At 37.7% G+C, this 20,771-nt stretch overlaps 2 protein-coding genes across 8 annotated transcripts in view; one reads left to right on the top strand and one right to left on the bottom strand.

Annotated features, from left to right (window-relative positions):
* LRBA (LPS responsive beige-like anchor protein) overlaps positions 1-20,771 on the bottom strand; it is a 582,443-nt gene that overhangs the window by 235,030 nt on the left and 326,642 nt on the right. The gene's annotated exons all lie outside the window — the stretch shown is intronic.
* Positions 14,721-18,535, top strand: MAB21L2 (mab-21 like 2). Its single transcript, XM_032793243.2, has one exon. The coding sequence runs from the start codon at positions 16,570-16,572 to the stop codon at positions 17,647-17,649; it is 1,080 nt and encodes a 359-aa protein (XP_032649134.1). The 5' UTR covers positions 14,721-16,569; the 3' UTR covers positions 17,650-18,535.

Below are 20,771 nucleotides of genomic sequence, written 5' to 3' on the forward strand. Positions count from 1 at the left end.
CTGATTTCCTAACATTCATGCTGAAGGCACTGTAGTGAGTCCCTATGTGGCCTTCCCCATCATGCCCCTTTGAGAGATTTTTCCCAAATGTTTTGGCATTTTCGTCTTTCTTTTGTGGAACGTAGAGTAGTTTCTTCCTGCTAGCACGGGAATCCCTCTCCCACATCTAAGTGAATAGATCTAAGTACCTCGTTTATCATGCTGGAGCTTCCTTTTTCTATTCCTCGGAATGCTCATGTTTACCTGTGCTGATATGAGTTATGGATTATGTGGTCCACCTTGTGCTGAAGTATCAGGCTTCTCCATGCTTGGACAAACAGAACTGAAAATTTCAAAAAGTTCGCCGGGGCTGGGCCGCCTCTGTTCATAGCCAAGGTTGCATCCGAATTCAAGGATTGTTCTCAGAGTGGTTCACAATGGTGCACTGTGAGAGAGCTCCGGAGGCCGCAATACCATGCGAATTGCGTCCACACTAACCCTAATTTGAACAAGAAATGTCAATTGCCGTACTCCCCTCGTCGAGTTGGGTTACGATAACTAAAGAGCCCTTTATGTTCGAAGCAGTAAAGGCTATGCTTGTGTGAACAGACGCAAAGGTTTGTTAATTCGATTTTTACGCTGTTAAATTCGACCATAAACTTGTAGTGTTGACCAGGCCGTTGAATCATAGGGACTGGAAGGGACTTGAGCAGAGGTCATTAGTCCAGTCCCGATGCACTCATGTCAAGACTACTATTTATCTAGACCATCCCTGGACAGATGTTTTGTCTAATTCGGCCCTTTAAAATCTCCAGCTGCATGGGAGGATTCCAAAACCCTGCCCTAGGCATTTTATTCTAGTGCTACCCACTCTAACAGTTTAGGAATGTTTTTCCTAATATCCAGCCTAACTCCACCTGTGCAATTTAGCCCATTACGGTTCTTGTTCCTATCCTCAGATGGTTAACAATAATTATTCTCCCTCCTCCTTGTAACAATCTTTTATGTACTTGAAAATTTATGTCCCCTCTCAGTCTTCTCTTTTCAAGACTAAAACTCAATTTTTTCCACCTTCCCTCATAGGTCATGTTTTCTAGACTTTTAATCATTTTTGCTGCTCTTCTCTGGACTTTCTCCAATTTGTCCACTTCTTTCCTGAAATGTGGCACCCAGAACTGGATACAATACTCCACTTGAGGCCTAATGAGCGAGGAGTAGAGAGGAAGAATACTTTTCATGTCTTGCTTACAACTCTCCTGCTAATACATCCCAGAATGATGTTTGCTTTTTTTTTGCAACTGTGATACACTGTTGACTCATATTTAGCTTGTGGCCCACTATGACCCCTAGATCACTTTCCGCAGCACTCCTTTTTAGTCAGTCATTTCCCATTTTGTATGTGTGCAATGGATATTTCCTTCCTAAGTGGAGTACTTTGCATTTGTCCTTATTGAATTTCATCCTAACTCCTGTACAAACATGGTCTTATTGAAGTCAATGGCAAAAGTCCCATTGATTTCAAGGGGCCAAAATTTCACCCTGTTAGTGTAAGACAGGAGGGAAAAGGAAAAAGAAAAGAAACAAACTGAAACCATAATCTCTAATAAGTCTGAAACACTGACTATGAAATTATTAAAATAAATTACTAGTCATCTTATTCTTTCTAGAGGCTATCATTAAATGGGTATTTATGTATCTGGAGTTGAGGTACTGCAATCTATCAAGGGAAGGAGTCTACAATGAATTTTAACAGTAAAGTCTCTCATACTAAAGTCTCATATTCCAAGCTGCAAACCAAAAATAGAATATTTTAAGATCTTAGACAGAAATCATGTTTTATATGTTTTCATAGGAGTTAGCACAGAGGAGCCTTAATCCTGAATGGGACTTCTGTATACTAACAATAGAACTAATTTAAACTAATAATTGTGCAGTTTTGAGGATGTCCATACTAACTTTCCAAAATGACAGTTTATTGATTAATCAAGATGTCTTAAAGAATCTGGATTAACTACAGAGAAATTCTTGATTTAAGAGCTATTTGAAACCAATCTTGTACCCAACAGCACTTGAAGGCCTGTTTAGAACCAATGTGATGTGCAAAAAATGGAGGACTGAGTCTGTGATTTGCTCACTTTCATTAAAAAAATTAAATATATAGGAAAAAACAGGGGTAGCTTTTAAATTTTTACTATGAAACATTACTCAAAACAGCATTGCTTTTGGAAAAAGTGTATGTAATATTAATTTTGGGAAAGGCACAGGTTGACATATCAAAGGCAGTACACGCCTTTCAATTAGGTATATAACCAAAAAAACCCAAATACATAGTAGTTCAATTTTGAAGCCTATCCACTTTGCTTCTTCTAGAGCACTGTAATGATTTCAGCTTTGTTTGGAAGATCATAGTATGGTAAGGAGCCACAGCATTTCCTCAATACAAAAAATGCTTGCCCTAAATTTAAACAACATTTCAGTACAAAAGCTCTTATCAAATTGTTACATTTAACTTTGTTCAATTTCCAGCAAATACTTTAAACTTTTCTATGTTTTATTTGTAATGCACTAAGAGTCAAAGTTTCTTGCTTTTTTTAAAATAACTTTTACTCATTCAATTATTTAAGAGTGCATAAGAGATATTAAATGAGTATAGCTAACTTACTGCAAACTTTAGTCCCAATCCTGCAAACATTTGCACATGTAACTTTATTTACATGAGCAAAGTTACAAATGCACAAGAGTTTGTATGATTTGGGCCTAAATGACTTATTACAAGCTTAGTTTTAGGGCAGCATTTCTTGTACTGTTTCATTTCTCCATAACAGATTCAAGGAAGTTTCAACATAACCTGTATTCCACCTTCAGTTTTTAATATTTACCAACAGCATGATTCTCCATGTCCAGATAATGATTTCTCAGAAAGGTAAAAACTATGCAGCTTGTCTCTCTTATAAAAATGTGCAGTTTTAAAATATATTAAACGTTTAAATATTGCTATGCTAAGCCTATCAATTGTCAAATACCATTTCATTCCCACTTTACTCAGCACCACACTCAGACATCTAAATTATCAAACAATCCCTCTGCTGTAAGAAATTCTTCTTCGTGTGCTAATGCTATAAAGTATATGTCTTCTTACATGTGCAAAATGTCAGGTTGTTTCAAAATGAAACCAAGAGGTAGCATGAGTACCAGGTTTCATGGAAATGTGTTAAAATATAAATTGTTGCAGCATGTTTAACTGGATATTTGATATGACTGATATGGTTTATTTATTTATATGTTTTGTTTTGGCTTTCACTATATTAAAGGTTCTATAAGATAATGTGTATTTCTATGACAGATGAGCAAGCTTATGTGATAGACCACCAGAAGCATTTGCCAATAATACATTTTACACAGATTTCAGATACTTGAATAAGAAATGCAACTCCATATATAAATTTAATAAAACCCTAATTCTCGACACTATTACTTACTAACACTGGTTATTCCTAAATTGCATAAAAATAACCTGACAAAACTGATGTTACAAACAAACAATACACTTCCTGTTATAATATTGAATCTGGAACACCATCAATGTTTTGTTCAGCTTGCATAAGTCACAACTGATTGGACACAGTCCCTGTGGGCATGCCATTTCATCCAGACTGGACGGTTCATTAGTCATAATTACTATAACTGTACAGCAGAGACTGCAGTTTTATCTCATCATACATCTTTGATAAAGCTGCTTCTATTTCTGCTTCATCAGCATGTGAAGTTACATTAACAGAGCTTTTATTTTCCAATCTGTGATTAACACAGATTGTGTTTTTTACAAAATATATACATAAACTCACACAAAACTAAGGCCCTGGTGTAATCATCATTTGAACTTTGTGTTAGAATCATGCACCACTAATTGTAACCGAACAAGAAGTTCTGAAAAAATTGCATTGCTAAGGAAAATTTAACAAAGTATTAACAGTATGTTTTATAAAGCAATCATAAGATTGTTAGTTTTTAACCTGAACTGTGACACTAGTTCGCAAAAATCTATCAGTTCCATTTGAAGCTTAAACATAGGTCATTTTTCAAGGTATGTAGGACAATTAGTGATCCTAAGAGTTTCACATTTCAAACAAAAGACTACTACAAAATGTAAAGTGTACTGTATAAAGGAATCTTGTGAAAACTGGAAGCTCAAGTACTACAAGAGGGTTGGAAAACAGATACCAGTAGATTTTATCAAACAAAAGGGCAGAATGCATAGAAATACAAAGGATATTTTGCCAAAACATACATTAAATGTGTAACACCGAAGGGAAAAATGACACTCGGATTTTTTTGTTACTGTTTTTCATAGCCTACTGTGTGACAATAGGAAACAAAAAGGCCAGTGGCACCATTTGAGTGTGTAATCTGAACCCATGATAGATCACAAACAGTCATAATCAACGCTTACATGCAGGCACTGAAGCTGCAAAAATCCCAGAGTAATTAGTGTTGTCTGAATGCAATGACATCTGTGTTCTCATGGTCCTCCAGACTTGTCATGCCAATAAGAAGTATATGAAAAAATATGACAAGCATTGCAAATGCCCTTCTGAAAGGTCTCACTCTGGGAAAAGCTTCAAAAAAAAAAAAAAAAAAAAAAAAGACACATGCCACCTCTTTTTTGCCAATATATTTAACAGCCAAAGCCTCAAAATTTGCAAAGGTCTTTTGAGACATTTTGTATTTGATTATGAAGGATTTATCCAGATTGTAGCATGATGATTTGAAAAGAAAATCGCAGCAGGTTTACCTCATTTTTAAATTTATATTTAGTTTATTAACACGAGAAATAAAACATGACTTTTTATTGCATTTTACTTCTGATTAGTGTACTTACGTGTCAGCATTATTTATACATTTTAATTAAAGCAGTTGACTAGAGAGCATTTATGTAAACAGTTTTTATTTTTACTTTCCCAGAACACCTTTTTTCAACAGTGGAACTAGAATAGTTTTAAAAACTATATGGCATTAAGAAATCTCTCTCTCTTTTCTATCAGAAGACTTGGGTAATTCAGTTCGACAGTCTTTGTTTTAGGATGCACAACCTTTTTACTTACTAGTGCCTATCCCTCAGATCCTTCTCTGGACTGTAGCAGTATGTCTGAGCATGCATTTGCTCCAAGAAAGACATTAGTCATCATTAACAGGAGCACTGACACCAAATCTAAGTGTCTCTACACAATGACCAAATGGCAATCATCTTTCTCTTACACTGTCACTGCTGATTAGAGTTTTCGTTCATGAAAATTTAATTTGTTGCCTTTCTGCAGCTCTTTTTTACATTTCTGCAATACATAGCATGCCATCAAAATGCTGCAAATGCACCAAAGATGCAGTACCTGTTCATAACAAAAGAAAAAAATTCTTATTATTCAGCTGTACTTTTCACCTGGCTTAACAGACGAAAACTACAAAGATATAGTGAATGACTAGTTGCTGAAAAAAGGAAAAATACATATGGAATAACACATGTATCTTCTCCTTGAGTAATTCCAGCTAACTGAAGAAATTTCCCCCCTTGAAGATGATGAACATTTTGCATTTTCCAAAGCTTTGTTAGGCAACACTACTAGTCACAAATATGTATTTACAAAAATTTGCAGTTTCTACTCAATTTTTTTTTAAAATAACATTTCATAACTCCGAAAATTTCTACCTTCATTTCTTCAATCTATGTCAACATTGCTTTTTGTAGTTAAAAGCCAAAGAAAATAATTTTAGCAGCTGCAGACATGAAAGTTTCATATTTGATACTCAGCAGCTATTCAATATACATAGTCTCAAACTTCTGCTTTGTGTAACATTACAAACATTGTTGAATAAGACACCATAGCAATGAGTTATTTTAAGTAAGATTTTCAAAACATTTACTCTTCTGTTTTATTTCAGTTTGTTTAAAGATTTAATTATAAGCATATGCTATTTTGTTAACATCTGTGCACAACATACAACCTGACTGAATTCCAACTTCTGAAAGCAAGCAGGATAATTTACATCCCTCAAGTAAAGCAACAATATTAGAGAATTACATACTAGGATTAAATTAAAAAGTTCAATTTCATCTAAGGATCATCTGATTTTCTTCTATAAACATTAAAAAATAAACATTTTATTACAAGTATACAGTTATCCAAATATCTTTCAGAATACATTTATTCTATTTTAATTAAGTGTAAACCTAAATTCACTTCCATTTCTAGTAAATTCAGAAACTACAACCATCAAAATTGAAACAGTAAAACCTTCCCTCCCCTGTTTGTGTAGTATACTACAATAATGAACCAGAACAGCAATGCTGTTCAGAACAGAAAGTGCTGTTACTACTAGCAGTTCAGATTTACAAGCAAGTTTAGATATCTTTAAACAGTCTCAACATACAAAATGTAAGAAAAGGAAACTAGGAATTAAAAGTGGATTGTGAATGGCAATCTATGATTGCTGTACTGCTATGGCAATGTACCTTGATTAAATGCAGAGCAAAGCTAAAGTAAAAACAAAACCATACCATGGTAACCTAACCTAACTGTCTTTGCAGACTGTGTTTATGTAGGCGCTGACCCTTTGAAGCTATTCTTCTTGATTTAAAGAAAAACTTTGAAATTTTCTAGAGCATAAAATAATGCTTTTTGATCCCCCCCCCGCACACACACACAACAAAAGTCTATAAATTTGCCACCAGTTTTGTCCTGCATGTTCTCCACAGAGCTTAGCTTAACAAGCCATAGGTGCAAATGTTGAGATCTTTTCCCAGCATCCATATCAAGTTCAAGTACAGAAGTTTAGCTCTTTGACTCCCACCTCCAAGTCACTTGTCAGTAAAAGGTTGGGCGATTTATTGACCACCTCTGGATGCATACTGTCAGTGCTGAAGGAAATATGAGGGAGGGTTGTCGCTACTGTTCTGGAGCTCATTGATAATGACATACCTGCCTCTGTCACCCATTACCCATACTACAAACTACTTAGACCTAACTGAAAAATCAATAGCCTACTTGCACTGGTTCCTGTGGCTGCCTCCTTTGATTGTCAGCTCCTGTCTAGGGTCAGCACTTACATGAAAGGGGCTGTGACTGCCTGATGCTTTCAGGACAACCTAACGATATGAAACTAGCCAACAGAACAGTAAATTCTGTCTCCCTGCCCTCCTCATCAATTAGGCTTTGACTAGGCTTGCCTGTAGAAACCTGACCTTTTAAGTTTAGGTGAATATGGACTAGCTGAACACACCATTGCCCTCAGCACTGAGCCAGGAAATCCACTGACAGGTTAAACAAAACAGAAGGTTGTAACTGTCATAATTTGCATTGCACTTTCACGCCAACAAGGGTGTTATCAGTAGGGGCAAGCCCTGAAACACACAACTCAAGCACCCCTAAGTCACCCTCCTCATAAATTTTCAAGTGAAGTGAGATAAAACATAAATTCACAAATGACCATGCAGTTCAAGTCCCACTTTCTTTCAAGTTAGCACTTTGGAAACCCACCAAGTGCATATAAACAATTCCCTGGATAGTCACATTGATACTAAAATGCCACTAATGATGAACTTCCACATATGAGTAAGTTATGCAACCACAACAGTTAAAAACTCTAGGTTTTTGTTTTTCTTAATTATATATGTATATGCACCTATACAATTTAGTTACACACAAGTATATACGCATATATAATTTTAAAATCCCCAAAGAGCTCTTTAACTGTTATGGTTGAGTAATTTTTGCTCATATGTTGGAAGTCCATCATTAGTGGTATTTGAATACCAATGTGACTAACACAGGGTAGAGTTTACATTTTAATACATTCTCTTTTCCTCCAAAAAATATTAAATATGAAGCAGAGAAATAAAAATTATGTAATCTTAGATCTGAAATGAAGATCTGAACTATTTCCAGTAAAGTTACATTATGTATCTTTAATAATTGCTTGTATGTAAATTAGAAAAATGTTAATACCTGAATGCCTGCTAAAACAATTGATTAAAAGCAAACGAGAATATTTGTAAACATTTTCTCTTAGGTATTCCCTGATTACTATCAGTTTTCATGTGGTGGCCACAGTGTGTTCATTCTCGATTATTCCTTCCACTGACACCACTCATCTTTATATAAACACCAACAGGCCACGGAAAGGCCATATATGTATGTTAGGGTCCATTTACGGAAGTGGAACACTGGAACTTCTTCATGCAACAAAAGGATGAGTCAGTTCTGCACACTACTTTTATTTTAACTCCTGTGAATTCTAAAACTTATAGATGCACTCTGCTGAATAGCTATGACAAACACTTTTTAATGTAAAAAAAAAAAAAAAAAACCAAAAACCAACCTGAACATCTCCAAGGCCTACATTAAGATTGCAAGAAATAATGTACTTGCTGCTTCTAACCCCTGTAACTTCTGCACAACCCTTTTTCTTCCCCAATAAAAGATTCAACACCGCAAGTTGAAATGATTCCTTATTTAAATAAATGTTACTAATCCTGCGGACTGTTTCGCTTTCCAAAGTTAAGATCTAGCTGGTAACAGTCAAATACTTTTGTAAATTTTCTTCTGATCATTTTAATACAGATCAGTCACAAGATGTAAGTTATATGATATAGCTTTATTGAGGTTAATTTATAATAAAAAGGAAAACAGCTGAAAAGATGTTTCATTAAGTCCTTCAAACAACTACATAATTTTAATGCATGAATATTTTTAAAACTTAATATCTCTCAAAGGTTCTAATGCATACCAAAGCAAAGAAAGCACTGCTCTTTGCAACTATGTACACAGTTCTGTTAACTACAGTTAAACAAACAGTTACAATTAATACTGCATTCCAAACCAACTACAGAGCAAACACTGTTTAAAAATGGTAGACCTAATTGTGTCTGGATGGATCCCTTTAGAGACTTAATGTGATGATTAACTATGCATCTGGTAGCATGTCAAGTCCTTTTTGTGTGCCTATCTGATAGTGAAGTGAAAGGGCATGGACAGTGTCCAGTCCCAGCAAGCAAATCATTTGAAAGCAGTCATAGACATAGATCAAAGATTTTTCACTCTATCCAGAGTCGATTTAAACCCACCACCCCAGCCCTGTGCTGCAGACAAAACCAGTTAGAAAATAAGAAAGGCTCCTTAGGATCCAAAGATAATAAAGGAAGATAGAAGTGAAAAATGCAGAAAAGAAACAGACGGGCAGAACCTTGATATCCATAGGCCAAGACAGCTGTTTTACATCCTAGTTTTACTTCAGATGGTTAAAGAAAAGGAAAACTTTCCATCCTTTAGATCACCAAATATTATTTCAATTAGGCTATGCAGATAGCTTTTAAGCATTATTTGAGCCAATATATAGTTTCCCCTTCCCCTGCTATAAGAAATGGCACAGAACACTCTGCATATCAATTTTATCTCATTCATAAAGTTAAAAAGAGAGTATTCTCTGTATTATCATACTCCAGTTCTTTTGAAACAAAATATGTATCTCAACAGGAAGCGCTACAACTTAATGCTCTCATTAGAAATAGCATGAAACAAAAATGATGTGATTTTATAAACAGCAATATTTTATATTAAAATAATTCTTTGGAAGGGCTGGGAAGTCAATATTTTGAGGTAAAATAAGCAAAAACTAAAGTAACTTTTCATTTTCTAACATTAAAACTGTGTGATATCTGAACAGGGCTGTTTTGTTTTGCTTTTGTAATATTCTAGTTATTAGACTGCTCAAGCCAGAAGCTTATAAAGAAATAGAATTTTTAGTCAAAGTTGTATGTCTTCTATATTGTATGCTGATTTACGACATCTTAAAAATAGCTTGTTGAATAGTGAAAAACAGTACATTTTAAGCACATGACACAAATGGGCAATGGTATTACAGGGAAGAATTGGGCCCCCTAAAAACTACATTATGGAAAATTATTTCATTATTTTAATCACAAGAATAGCTTTAGTCTATGTAGTAGTTTGGGAGGGAAGTACTTCATGCTATCTGTATTAATTGACCCAATATTTTCAAAATGTTCAACACATGTACATAAATAAGAAGCTTTTACTTTAAAAGGATCTGGAAATTGAAGCTGACAAATAGTTAAAGCTTTAGATTCAGAATTCTAGGTTGATTCAGAAGTAAAGAATGCTGCATCTCAGCCAGCTACATGAAGGTTCTGATCATAGAAATAAATCAAAGTCCTACCATAAACCAAGCTGGGCTACTGTCTGTGGGTATGAGCATCTGCATATACATATGTACCTTACCGTATGCATCAGAGATGCAATCATCATCATACACAAATTGATAATGAGGAAAGCTAAGTCAAGAAACACTCTAGTTGAAACAACATTCTACTTGTGCCATCCCCATTTTACTCAGAAAACCTGTAAGTTACTTCCATGTTGAATATTTTTTTAAAGGATTCATTTTCATTTAATGGCATTTTAAGAACTATGACCTAGAATATTTCTATATACCATGTACTTCAGCAATCTTTTTACAACTAAATTTTAATTACATACAATTCTAGTTCAAGTTGACAAAATCTTGGCATCATTCATGCTCTCATACTTCTATACATAAGTGGACATTATGATTAATCAGTTATTTTAAGAAAAAAACAGCCAGAACTCCAAACACGGTTAATCCAATCAGATACGCGTGCGCACACACTCAAACATCCAAAGAAAATAAGGCCCACAGGATGTTCTAACAAGACTAAAATGTTATCAAAGTATTAGAAATGTTATTCTATAGTATATTTGTTTGACTTCTGGCCACCAAACTTTTGATTCTTACCTGATAGCAAGATAAACCAAAGTTTAAACCAAAAAAGAACTTAGTTGCCAAAACAATCTTTTAAAGCTTAAAAAAACATATCACTACTACTCATCAGTAATAATAAGCTACATTTAACAATAGGTTCAGACATTTAAAGTAGGCAGAAGTTATTGGGAACTATTAGAGGTATGACTCAATGTATGGTTATTTGATGAACACCAGATTATGCAAAGCAACCTGTTTACATTTTAAGATTTGACAGTTAAGAACACATACTAAAAAAAGGTACTTAAAAAATATTTGGAAGCCACACCATCCACAAGTGTACCCTAATTAAGTTTTTATAGCCATTTATACATTATTTAACAAGCATATCTTCCAGTCTGTTTACAAAATAAGATTTACATATGTTCATTAAAGGTTGATGAGATACATACATGATATCTGCAGTAATTAAACACCTTTTGTTCTTCCACAAAGAGTGCATTACAGTTAACTTAGTAGACATGTCCTTACAAAAGATCAGCAGATAATGAAACCAATCCACAATTGTAAAGGGGAGATGCACACTGTATTCTCTAGAATGTAAACAGGATTATAGCTGTCAGACTCACAGAAGTATTTACTATAACCATTAGCTTGGTTTTGCTGTTGAGAAACACAATATGCACTACTGAATCATTTTTTTTAAAATCCATACATTCCCTGCAGCAGTTCAAGCTCCATCAGCAGTGCAGGAATGTATGAAAATGACAGGCAAAGGGCATTAGTTCTTTTCCCATACAGTTCTTCTATAAATGGAAGCACAGAGTTCTTCTGCAAAGCACTTTTATCGGAGAATGTTTGGAGCCAGATCTTCAGCAAAATATAAAATGCATCAGCAAATTTAAGTTCTATGAGCAAGTCAATTATAGTATTTTCCCCAAAACTGGTTTCTGTACACCAAAGGATGGACAGGAAATTCAAACCCAATACCTATTAAAGAACTGGAATATATTCACAGAGAATCGTTTAGTGAAATCCCAGTTGGTCTAGCGTGCGTGTGTGTGTGTGTGTGCGCGCGCGTTCACACTCCACACACAAAACACATACTTCTCATCCCTCTTGTGAGCACCTGTTTCTGCCTCCTTGTTTTTCAGGTCAGAAACAGTTTCACAGTACTATGTCAATGTCTTCACTTAAAATTAAACACTCCATTAGTTTTGTATTAAGTAAACTTGTAAATAAATTGTTTAGAAATAGAAAGCCTTTAAAAATATGTAAGCTATGCTATTTTAATAAACTGACTAGTCAAACAAAAATAAGCACATTAAATCATAATCCAATAAAAAGTTGGAAGTGTTACCAGTTCTGCATTCTAGTTATTTTTCTCTGCTGGAAAAATGATTTCTTTCAGTTTCTTCTGCTCTATAAAAAACAACTTCACATTTGTAAATAATGCATATCCTCCCACACAATATGTTTAGACAAATATATTTAAATACACAAAGGTTTTGTTTGTGCTTAAATTTAAGAACATTATAACATTGTCATAGTTATTAAAAATGTTAAAACTGTATATACTATTTACATGTCTATGGGGAGGGAGAGCAAAGAAAAGAGCATACGGTCCCCAGACAAAGTCCCCTTTCCAATATCCTTTACAGAAGCTCCTGCCAGCCAAATAACTATTGCTCCAGGCAGCAGCATGCTGATGTTGGCACTGCCTAAACCAAACAAACACGATGTTTAACAGTCAAATAAAATGTCCCGCAGCCTCCCTAATGAATTTGTCAAGGACCATCAGATCACCCCCTCCCCTGCCTCATTAACTCAAGTATGATGAGACGGATTATAACGAGAGAATACAGATCAATCCGTCTGAAGACTTCAAGTGGCTTTTAGCCTCGAGAGTCTCTCTCTCAGGCACATACACTCGGTCCTTTTAATAGAATACAGTATCTCCTGCTCTTCAAGGGGCTGCCACTTCGTTTTATACATCATCAAGGAGCTGCTGATGGACTTCTATACTAACATACATAAAAGCAGAGGTGACAAGGGCTCTTCAATTACAGCCTCCTCGTATACTGTTTCCCCCTTCAATTATTCATTCCTGGAAGAGCAAATTCCGCCATAGATAAAGCTACTCTTAATGCAATGCGGCCGCAAAAGCAAAGACACAGGAGAAAGGGATTTCACGTGCATTATTTGCTGGAAGTGTTTAAGTTTATTGCTCAAATGATGTTTCTAATTAGTGCTCGAGCAATAAATTAGAGTCGGCTTTTGTTTAACTGATTTATTATTTACTAGAGCTTCGACGCCCAGACAGGGAAATTGGTAATGAATTGTTTTTAAATCAAAACGCTAGTAACCTTTTATCATCAGTCACCTTAAAAAGTAAGGGGAGAAGGGGGCAATCGCTGGCTTCTTTTAACCTTAAAATCTAGAAGTGCCTTTCCCTCCCGCAGCCGCGGGGCGACCTGATGGCAGTCACTTCTCCCGTACACTCGACACATGAACCATTAATTTCTGGGCTACACAGTCCCTGCAAGAGGTCAGGGCTGGAATTCTGAGAAGCCTACCCAAGCAGCCAAAGCTTAAGGAATCAGGATGCAAAGCTGTGCGGCGGAATGAGTCGGTAAAGGAACATGAGAACCGGCTACTGGAAAACCCGGTGTGATAACTAAGAAATCGACAAAGTGCTTAGGAAAGACATTTGTTTGTTAAACGGATTTCTTAACACTCCTTTCATTTATTGGGAATAGGAGCAGAAGCTCACGGGGTGCAGCCGAACTATGTGCGGTGTCCTCTAAAATTCACCCCATTAGTAAAAAAAAAGCCACGAGATAAACTGAGAAACAAAGCGACATCCTCTCATATTCTTCCCTCCCCCTCACACCTCGCGCCCTGCCCTACAATTACTCACTGCTAGGTAATTAACATGATATGCCTTACGTCAGGATGAGTTAAAGAAAAAATGTATTGATTTGTGAAGTCCTTTATTATTTTCATTAATAAACTACATTTTCCATCGGGACTACGGACTCCAGATCGTGGATTTGGCTCTTTGGTGTCAACTACCCAAGCTTCAGAGTGGAGAATTACTTTCTCATATGTAAACACACAACTACTACCGAGAAAACGCCAAAGAAATTTCTTCATCCGAGTTCTAGGACTTGTTTTCTACAACCCGCCCAACCTTTCTTTCCCCTTTCTTTCTTTCCTGAAAATTACACTGCTAGACGCCTTTACTGGGTTTGTTTCAGATCCAAAAATCTTTAATCCGTGCAAGTGTGAGGAGGATCGGGTGGAGAAGGGGAGGAACACATGATTGAAGCACCTGGTAAGCTCTCCGGTAGCCAAAAGAATCTCCGTGCCCGAATCACATTTATCCAGTCACCAGCATGAAAGGACAGAGATTCCGCACCCAAAAACTTCCTGATATACGTTGAATTGGTGGTGATGGAGAAGGTGCCTACAACTACCACAAGCAGCGTGATCCTGCTGCTTTCGGGCAATAAAAAGATGATTTATCCCGAAAGAAGTGGTCGTAACCAGTACCAGAGCAGGGCACATTATACTTATTTTATACAATAGGTTTATTATCGCTCACAGACATGTTCTTAATTTAAATACATGAGAAAAACAGAGGGATAATATTTTACTTTATTAAATCTCAGTCTCTGTATTCTAACCAAGAAACAGATAAACCAAAAGAACCAAAGAACGACAAAACTTACACATTTAAGAATTTTTAAATTGAGAATCCTAAGTGACCAGGTTCAATATTTATTGTCTATCTAAGTTCCCAGAAATATAGGAAGAATAAGGCAACGAATTTTGACGTAACCTTTAAAATATTTCAGAAACGTCTGGAGATAAATAGAATCTACTTTTCTCACATAACAAACGTTAAAGTTCAAAGCAAAGACTCGGTTTGCGAGCTTATTATTTATAGGTTCAATGTAAACTGCAGATCAGCAGTGTAAGGCATCTTGATTTGCACAGTACTAAGCAGAATGTATAAAGTAGGAGTTCGTTAAGAAAATATACCTAAATATCACCCAAAGAACACATTTATTAAACAGAACTATTGTACTTCAAAAATAAAATTAAAGGAATAGAAATATTTTTATTTTAGCTGCTTCTCCATTAATTATATTGATATTAGTTGGCGTTGTTTCTGTACTCTAATATAAACTGCATATACATAACTGCGTAACTATAAACAAAATACAAACTTTCGCAAAAATATAGTAAGCTTCAATTTCAGATAGTTCAATGCTGCTATTTAGAAGGGGGCACAGCTTTATTGCACAAGATTTATCTAAATTAATCTGACGAGGAGTAGTAAAACAAGGTGTACTGTTCTGTTCCAGTGACACTCTCACTTTCACTGCTGCAGACCAACATTAGTGGAAGAAGATTTATGTTTGCAGCAAAGTACCACAAGTCGCCCTCGCCCCTTCCTCAAAAGACACCAGCATTACTGCTACTTCTCCTTGCAACAACCGGGTGGAAAAGCAAACTTAATTTCCCCCCATCAGGCTTCCAAGTAAAAGTGATTCAACTCATAGGCAGTTCGTTGCATCTTTTTCTTGCACGACGTTGTAGGATGCACACACAGACTGCACACCTTTCTGAATCAAAGCCACTTTCCCCCCAGTATTTAATTCCCGCCAACTCCAACACCGAGTAACTCATATGGACCATACTCTTTTTCCTCTATTCGTCTACTGATGGGGAGGCGGGTGTGTGTTTGTGCGCGCGCTTCTGTGCATGTTCCTTAATATCTCCTCTTCCCTCCCTCCTCCCCATATGCAGTAGCGGTGGCTTCCCTGCATCCAACATACACATAGACTGCTCGGTGATTGGCTGCCCCTCTGACAGCTCAGAAGGCGATTGTAGGATCTGGAACTCCACCCCTTCGGCAGGGCCCTGGGACCATTCATAAACTAAACAACACTCCGGCAAATCCAGACACACACACACACCGAGGAAGAGAGGCGCAGAAAGTGAGAATCTCTACGTGCAGTTTCAAGGGTTGTGGGGGGGGGAGGAGAAATCCTGGGCACCCCTCCCTGCTCAGACAGTCTATGCAAAAAAAAAAAATTATATATATATATATATAAACTAAAGAACAGGAATGAATGATAACAGACCAATGGCAGCAGTCTACGCCTGAAGACAGAGAAAGCCAGAACTGGGTTCAGTCAACGCCTCCAGCAGGAAGAAGGAAATCAACAACATCCCCTGACAGTCGCCGAGAGACGCAGCCAAACTCATGCACATCTCTGGTGGTGCCATGGTCTGAGTTTTCCCTCTTCCGCTCTTGGCATTTCTCGCATTCTTCTTTTATTGCGTGCGGTTTTCAACTTCGCCACTGCTCGGCTGTGCTGTGGAGATCCGCTGCGAGTCCCGGAGAGAAGTTTTTAAATGAACTGTTGAACTATTTGCGTGTGGGAGGGTGGGTGGCTGTGCGCAGAGGCTGCTGCATACAACACGCTCCCGCCCCCCCCCCCGAAAAGGCGGCACATCAAACTTTGAACTTCAAAGGTTTCCCCTACGTTACCCGCATCGCCCCATTCCCGTCGGCTGCCAGTTGCATGGTTCTTGTTTTTTAAAACCACCACCATCACCTACTATTTTCTTAACTTGTCTTAAGGGCGGAGTGCGTGCGTGTGGCGGGGGCTGGGGGGCTGCAACTTGGCGGGTGCCTTGTTCAAAGCTGCAGTCACCGCTAAAGCATTGGATCCCTCAACGTACTGCGAGAGCCCGGTCTACAGCCCGGACCTGTGCCCCAACATGATCGCTGCCCAGGCCAAGCTGGTGTACCAGCTCAACAAATACTACACGGAGCGCTGCCAGGCCCGCAAGGCGGCCATCGCCAAGTCCATCCGAGAGGTGTGCAAGGTGGTGTCGGACGTGCTGAAGGAGGTGGAGGTGCAGGAGCCCCGCTTCATCAGCTCGCTGAGCGAGATCGATGCCCGCTACGAGGGGCTGGAGGTGATCTCGCCCACCGAGTTCGAGGTGGTGCTCTACCTCAACCAGATGGGCGTCTTCAACTTCGTGGACGACGGCTCCCTGCCCGGCTGCGCGGTGCTCAAGCTGAGCGACGGCCGCAAGCGCAGCATGTCGCTCTGGGTGGAGTTCATCACCGCCTCAGGCTACCTGTCGGCTCGCAAGATCCGCTCCCGCTTCCAGACCCTAGTGGCCCAAGCCGTGGACAAGTGCAGCTACCGGGACGTGGTGAAGATGATCGCGGACACCAGCGAGGTGAAGCTCCGCATCCGGGAGCGCTACGTAGTGCAAATCACGCCCGCCTTCAAGTGCACCGGGATCTGGCCGCGCAGCGCTGCGCAGTGGCCCATGCCCCACATCCCCTGGCCCGGCCCCAACAGGGTGGCCGAGGTGAAGGCGGAAGGCTTCAACCTGCTCTCCAAGGAGTGCTACTCGCTGACCGGCAAGCAAAGCTCCGCCGAGAGCGACGCCTGGGTGCTGCAGTTCGGCGAGGCCGAGAATCGGTTGCTGATGGGTGGCTGCAGGAACAAGTGCCTCTCGGTGCTGAAGACCCTCCGGGACCGGCACTTGGAGCTGCCAGGCCAGCCGCTCAACAACTATCACATGAAGACGCTGCTGCTGTACGAGTGCGAGAAACACCCCCGGGAGACCGACTGGGACGAGGCGTGCCTGGGAGATCGGCTGAACGGGATCCTGCTGCAGCTCATCTCCTGCCTGCAATGCCGGCGCTGCCCCCACTACTTCCTGCCCAACCTAGACCTCTTTCAGGGCAAACCGCACTCAGCCCTGGAAAGCGCTGCCAAACAGACCTGGAGGCTAGCCAGGGAGATCCTCACTAATCCCAAAAGCCTGGACAAACTATAGGGTTAACAACACAGTGATAAACCCATTTAAAAACTTTTATTTAAACAAAGGAGCTACAACAAAAGAGGCGGCGAAACAAACATCCAAAACCCCACCTGCAATTAAGCATTTAAAAACTCTCAGACATTAGCAAAGCCAAAACGATCATCTCGTTGCACGAGAAGAGACTCCCCTTCCCCCTTTTTTCTTCCAATGTGAATTTTTTAAAAGTCACACAAAGAAGCGATCGGACTTTCCATCATCCAAACGAAGCGCCAGGTACATTTTCAAATAAATGTATAGTCATTCTTTTCTTATTCTTTTTGTTTGCCTAAATGTTGTCACCAAGTGAAAAAATTATTTAACTATATGTAAAAAATTCTCTTTAAAAAAAGTTTTACTGATGTTAAATGTATTTCAGTGCCAAGGTCAGACTGTGCCCCATACTGAATTGTTGAAAACAGTAATAAAAATATTACTTTAACTTTACATTGACCTTTTTTGTGAATTGTTCTTAAATTCAGGCAAGTAGAGAGATTTTTCTGGGCTTTCAGAGAAAAAGGATTAAACAAAAATAAAAAGCAGATTAATCACAATATTGAACTGGTGCTTTATCTATAAATTCATCAGCGTTTTCTAAAGTTTATTTCAATTATTTTCGATTAAAATAGAAATAGACTGTATTTAATGAAAAAATAATTCCCATTCATTCTTTGATGGCTTTGCTTTCTGTCACTTGAAACTTACTCTAAGAGTTTTAGGAATATATGCACCATCACATAGCATTTCCGCACAATTTTGACAGGAGTAGGGCGGAGTTTTTCTATGATATAATTCTTAAAATATCTTATTGTTTTTAATTTAGTTGGTGAAATATCACAGTCCGTTCCTATTTTGTCCCTTAAAAATACATTAGATATTTGCTTTATTAAACAAGGGTCATGCAACCATCAGTTTTACTTGGAAATGAAAAAAGTATAAATCTTCTCTGAATAATAAACAAGCTTAAATGCAACTATTACATTTTTTCTAACAAAAATTTGTTTCCTCTGGTTTTTAAGTATAGCATAGAACTGCAACACAGCAGCACTATGCACAGGGGCATACACCGTAAAGGGGGAAACATGCGGTTTTAAAAGAAGCCAACCAATTTTATGTTCAAACAACTCGACCTCTTTATACCTGGGTTGGTTTTTTGTTTGTTTTGTTTTTTCAAACGAACGCTAGCTGATTTGCCCCTAATTTTCGGCCATAGTGTTTTGCTGCAAGTTTTCTAAAGAAGGTTTATATTTCTAAAACTTTACCGGGAGATTTTTTTTTATTATTAATTTTTATTATTTGCTTTAACTCTCGAAGTATTTTGAAGCTAGTTTGGAGCATTTCAAATTGCTTTTCGTGCCCTTTCAGGCCAATGCAAAATCTTGTTCCAAAGAACTACTTCCGCTTCTCTGTGGACGATCCGGAAAGAAATAGCCTTTAAAGTTTGAGTTGGCTTTGTTTTTAAATAAAAAGAATTTTAAAACAACTGAAAAGGTCACTATAAAGTAAAACTGAAGCCACTTCGAAAACAATTGTCTAGTTGACGTCGTGATCACAGCGGAATACACATAATGACGCCATAAAATGCTTATGTAAAATAGTCTTTAATTTCTACCTGCAAATTTACGCCTGCATACTCTCACCAGCTCAAATGATGAAAAAGCTAAACTTCTGGGATTGTAAAGTCTTAAAATGTCTCATTGCCTTTTTTTCTTTTTTTTTTAAATCCAACAGAAGCAGACAGCTTTTCTGAGCATTGAACCTGGCTCACCTGACAAAATGGGTTTAACTCAGTACTTGTAGAACTACCCTGTTGTACAAACAATCCTGGAGTAACAATATAAACTCTGATCTTATCACTACTGATATTATCTCCATTGCAGGTTTTGCTTCAAAAACTTGTCACAATGTTTTCTTTCCCAGTAGGTCAGACAAATATACAGGGAAGTTGAATTTATCAAACAGATGAAGATTCCTTAAATAAACAGGCATTCTAAGAAAATGCAAAATTGGGATTTTTAAGGGCATATTCTACAAAACTCTGGCTACAGATATCAACCTATGATAATTGAAGTGAGGGCAGGGAAAGTGTCAATGATTAAAGGAAAGTTAAATTGTATCTGTGTTTGTCTTTAAAACAAAAGCATTATAGGATTAGTATTTAGACCACTACACAATGGGAAATCAAGGAGCGTCTGTAAAAAACAAAACTGAATTCCACCCTCTAACTCCCTCCCCACCCCCAACCAGGCTAACTCAAAACACCAACAGACTGACTGCCTTTTTTATAGGAATCCAGGAACAATCTCCCTGGTACAGATTTAGAAGTACAATTGGTCTAGAATGCCTCTTTACACTTTGTGAGAACCACCATACATCCAGAGAGAGAAAGATTAACTAAGGGTAGTCCCTGTAAGTGAAACAGGGTGCAGTGGTGAACGTTCCAAAGTGTACTAAATTATCCTACATGCTAAACATGGAACAATAAAAAACAGTGGAGCCACATGATTTTTTTTTCCACATACAAAGATAGAATCAGTACTTTTCTTTTTAAAACTCTGAAGATGTTAGATTGACATTGCAAGGACACTAACACATTAATGCTAACTATGTGGTTTTGCATTTAATATTGATTTTTTTTGCCAAACAAAAGAGTATATTTTAAAAGATAATTACTCACAAAATAGGCAAAGATTTCAAAGGTTTACAAATCTCCTCATAATATTGTAAACTGTTTCAAAGATATTTTGGCAAAACCCAAGGTCTGAAAACTTAATTTACTGTACCCATATAAATTCATAGTTCCAGTTATCTGCACCCCACCCCACGTAAATGTTTTAATACATAAATGTAGTAAAATCCATTAACTCTTTCCATGTTTATAATACAATAAGAGCATGTGTCTCGCAAGAAGCCCACACATCTGTTACTATTTTTTAACATCATGAGGATCATCCAAGTGCAATCTTAATAGTTCTAATTTCATACTGTGTGAGAAATTTAAGCCCTCAAACTGAATTTTACTGCAAAGTGAATCTAATTTTAAACAAAAAATTGCTAATCAGGTAGTTAACTCAGGTAACTCAAGTTATATTAACAAGGCT

The sequence above is a fragment of the Chelonoidis abingdonii genome, chromosome 5, assembly GCF_003597395.2.
Source record: "Chelonoidis abingdonii isolate Lonesome George chromosome 5, CheloAbing_2.0, whole genome shotgun sequence".
In the NCBI taxonomy this organism is placed as follows: Eukaryota; Metazoa; Chordata; order Testudines; family Testudinidae; genus Chelonoidis; species Chelonoidis abingdonii.

What these genes read in the sequence shown, in the direction of transcription:
- MAB21L2 (XM_032793243.2), top strand. Translation starts at nt 16,570, where the DNA reads ATGATCGCTGCCCAGGCCAAGCTGGTGTACCAGCTCAACAAATACTAC.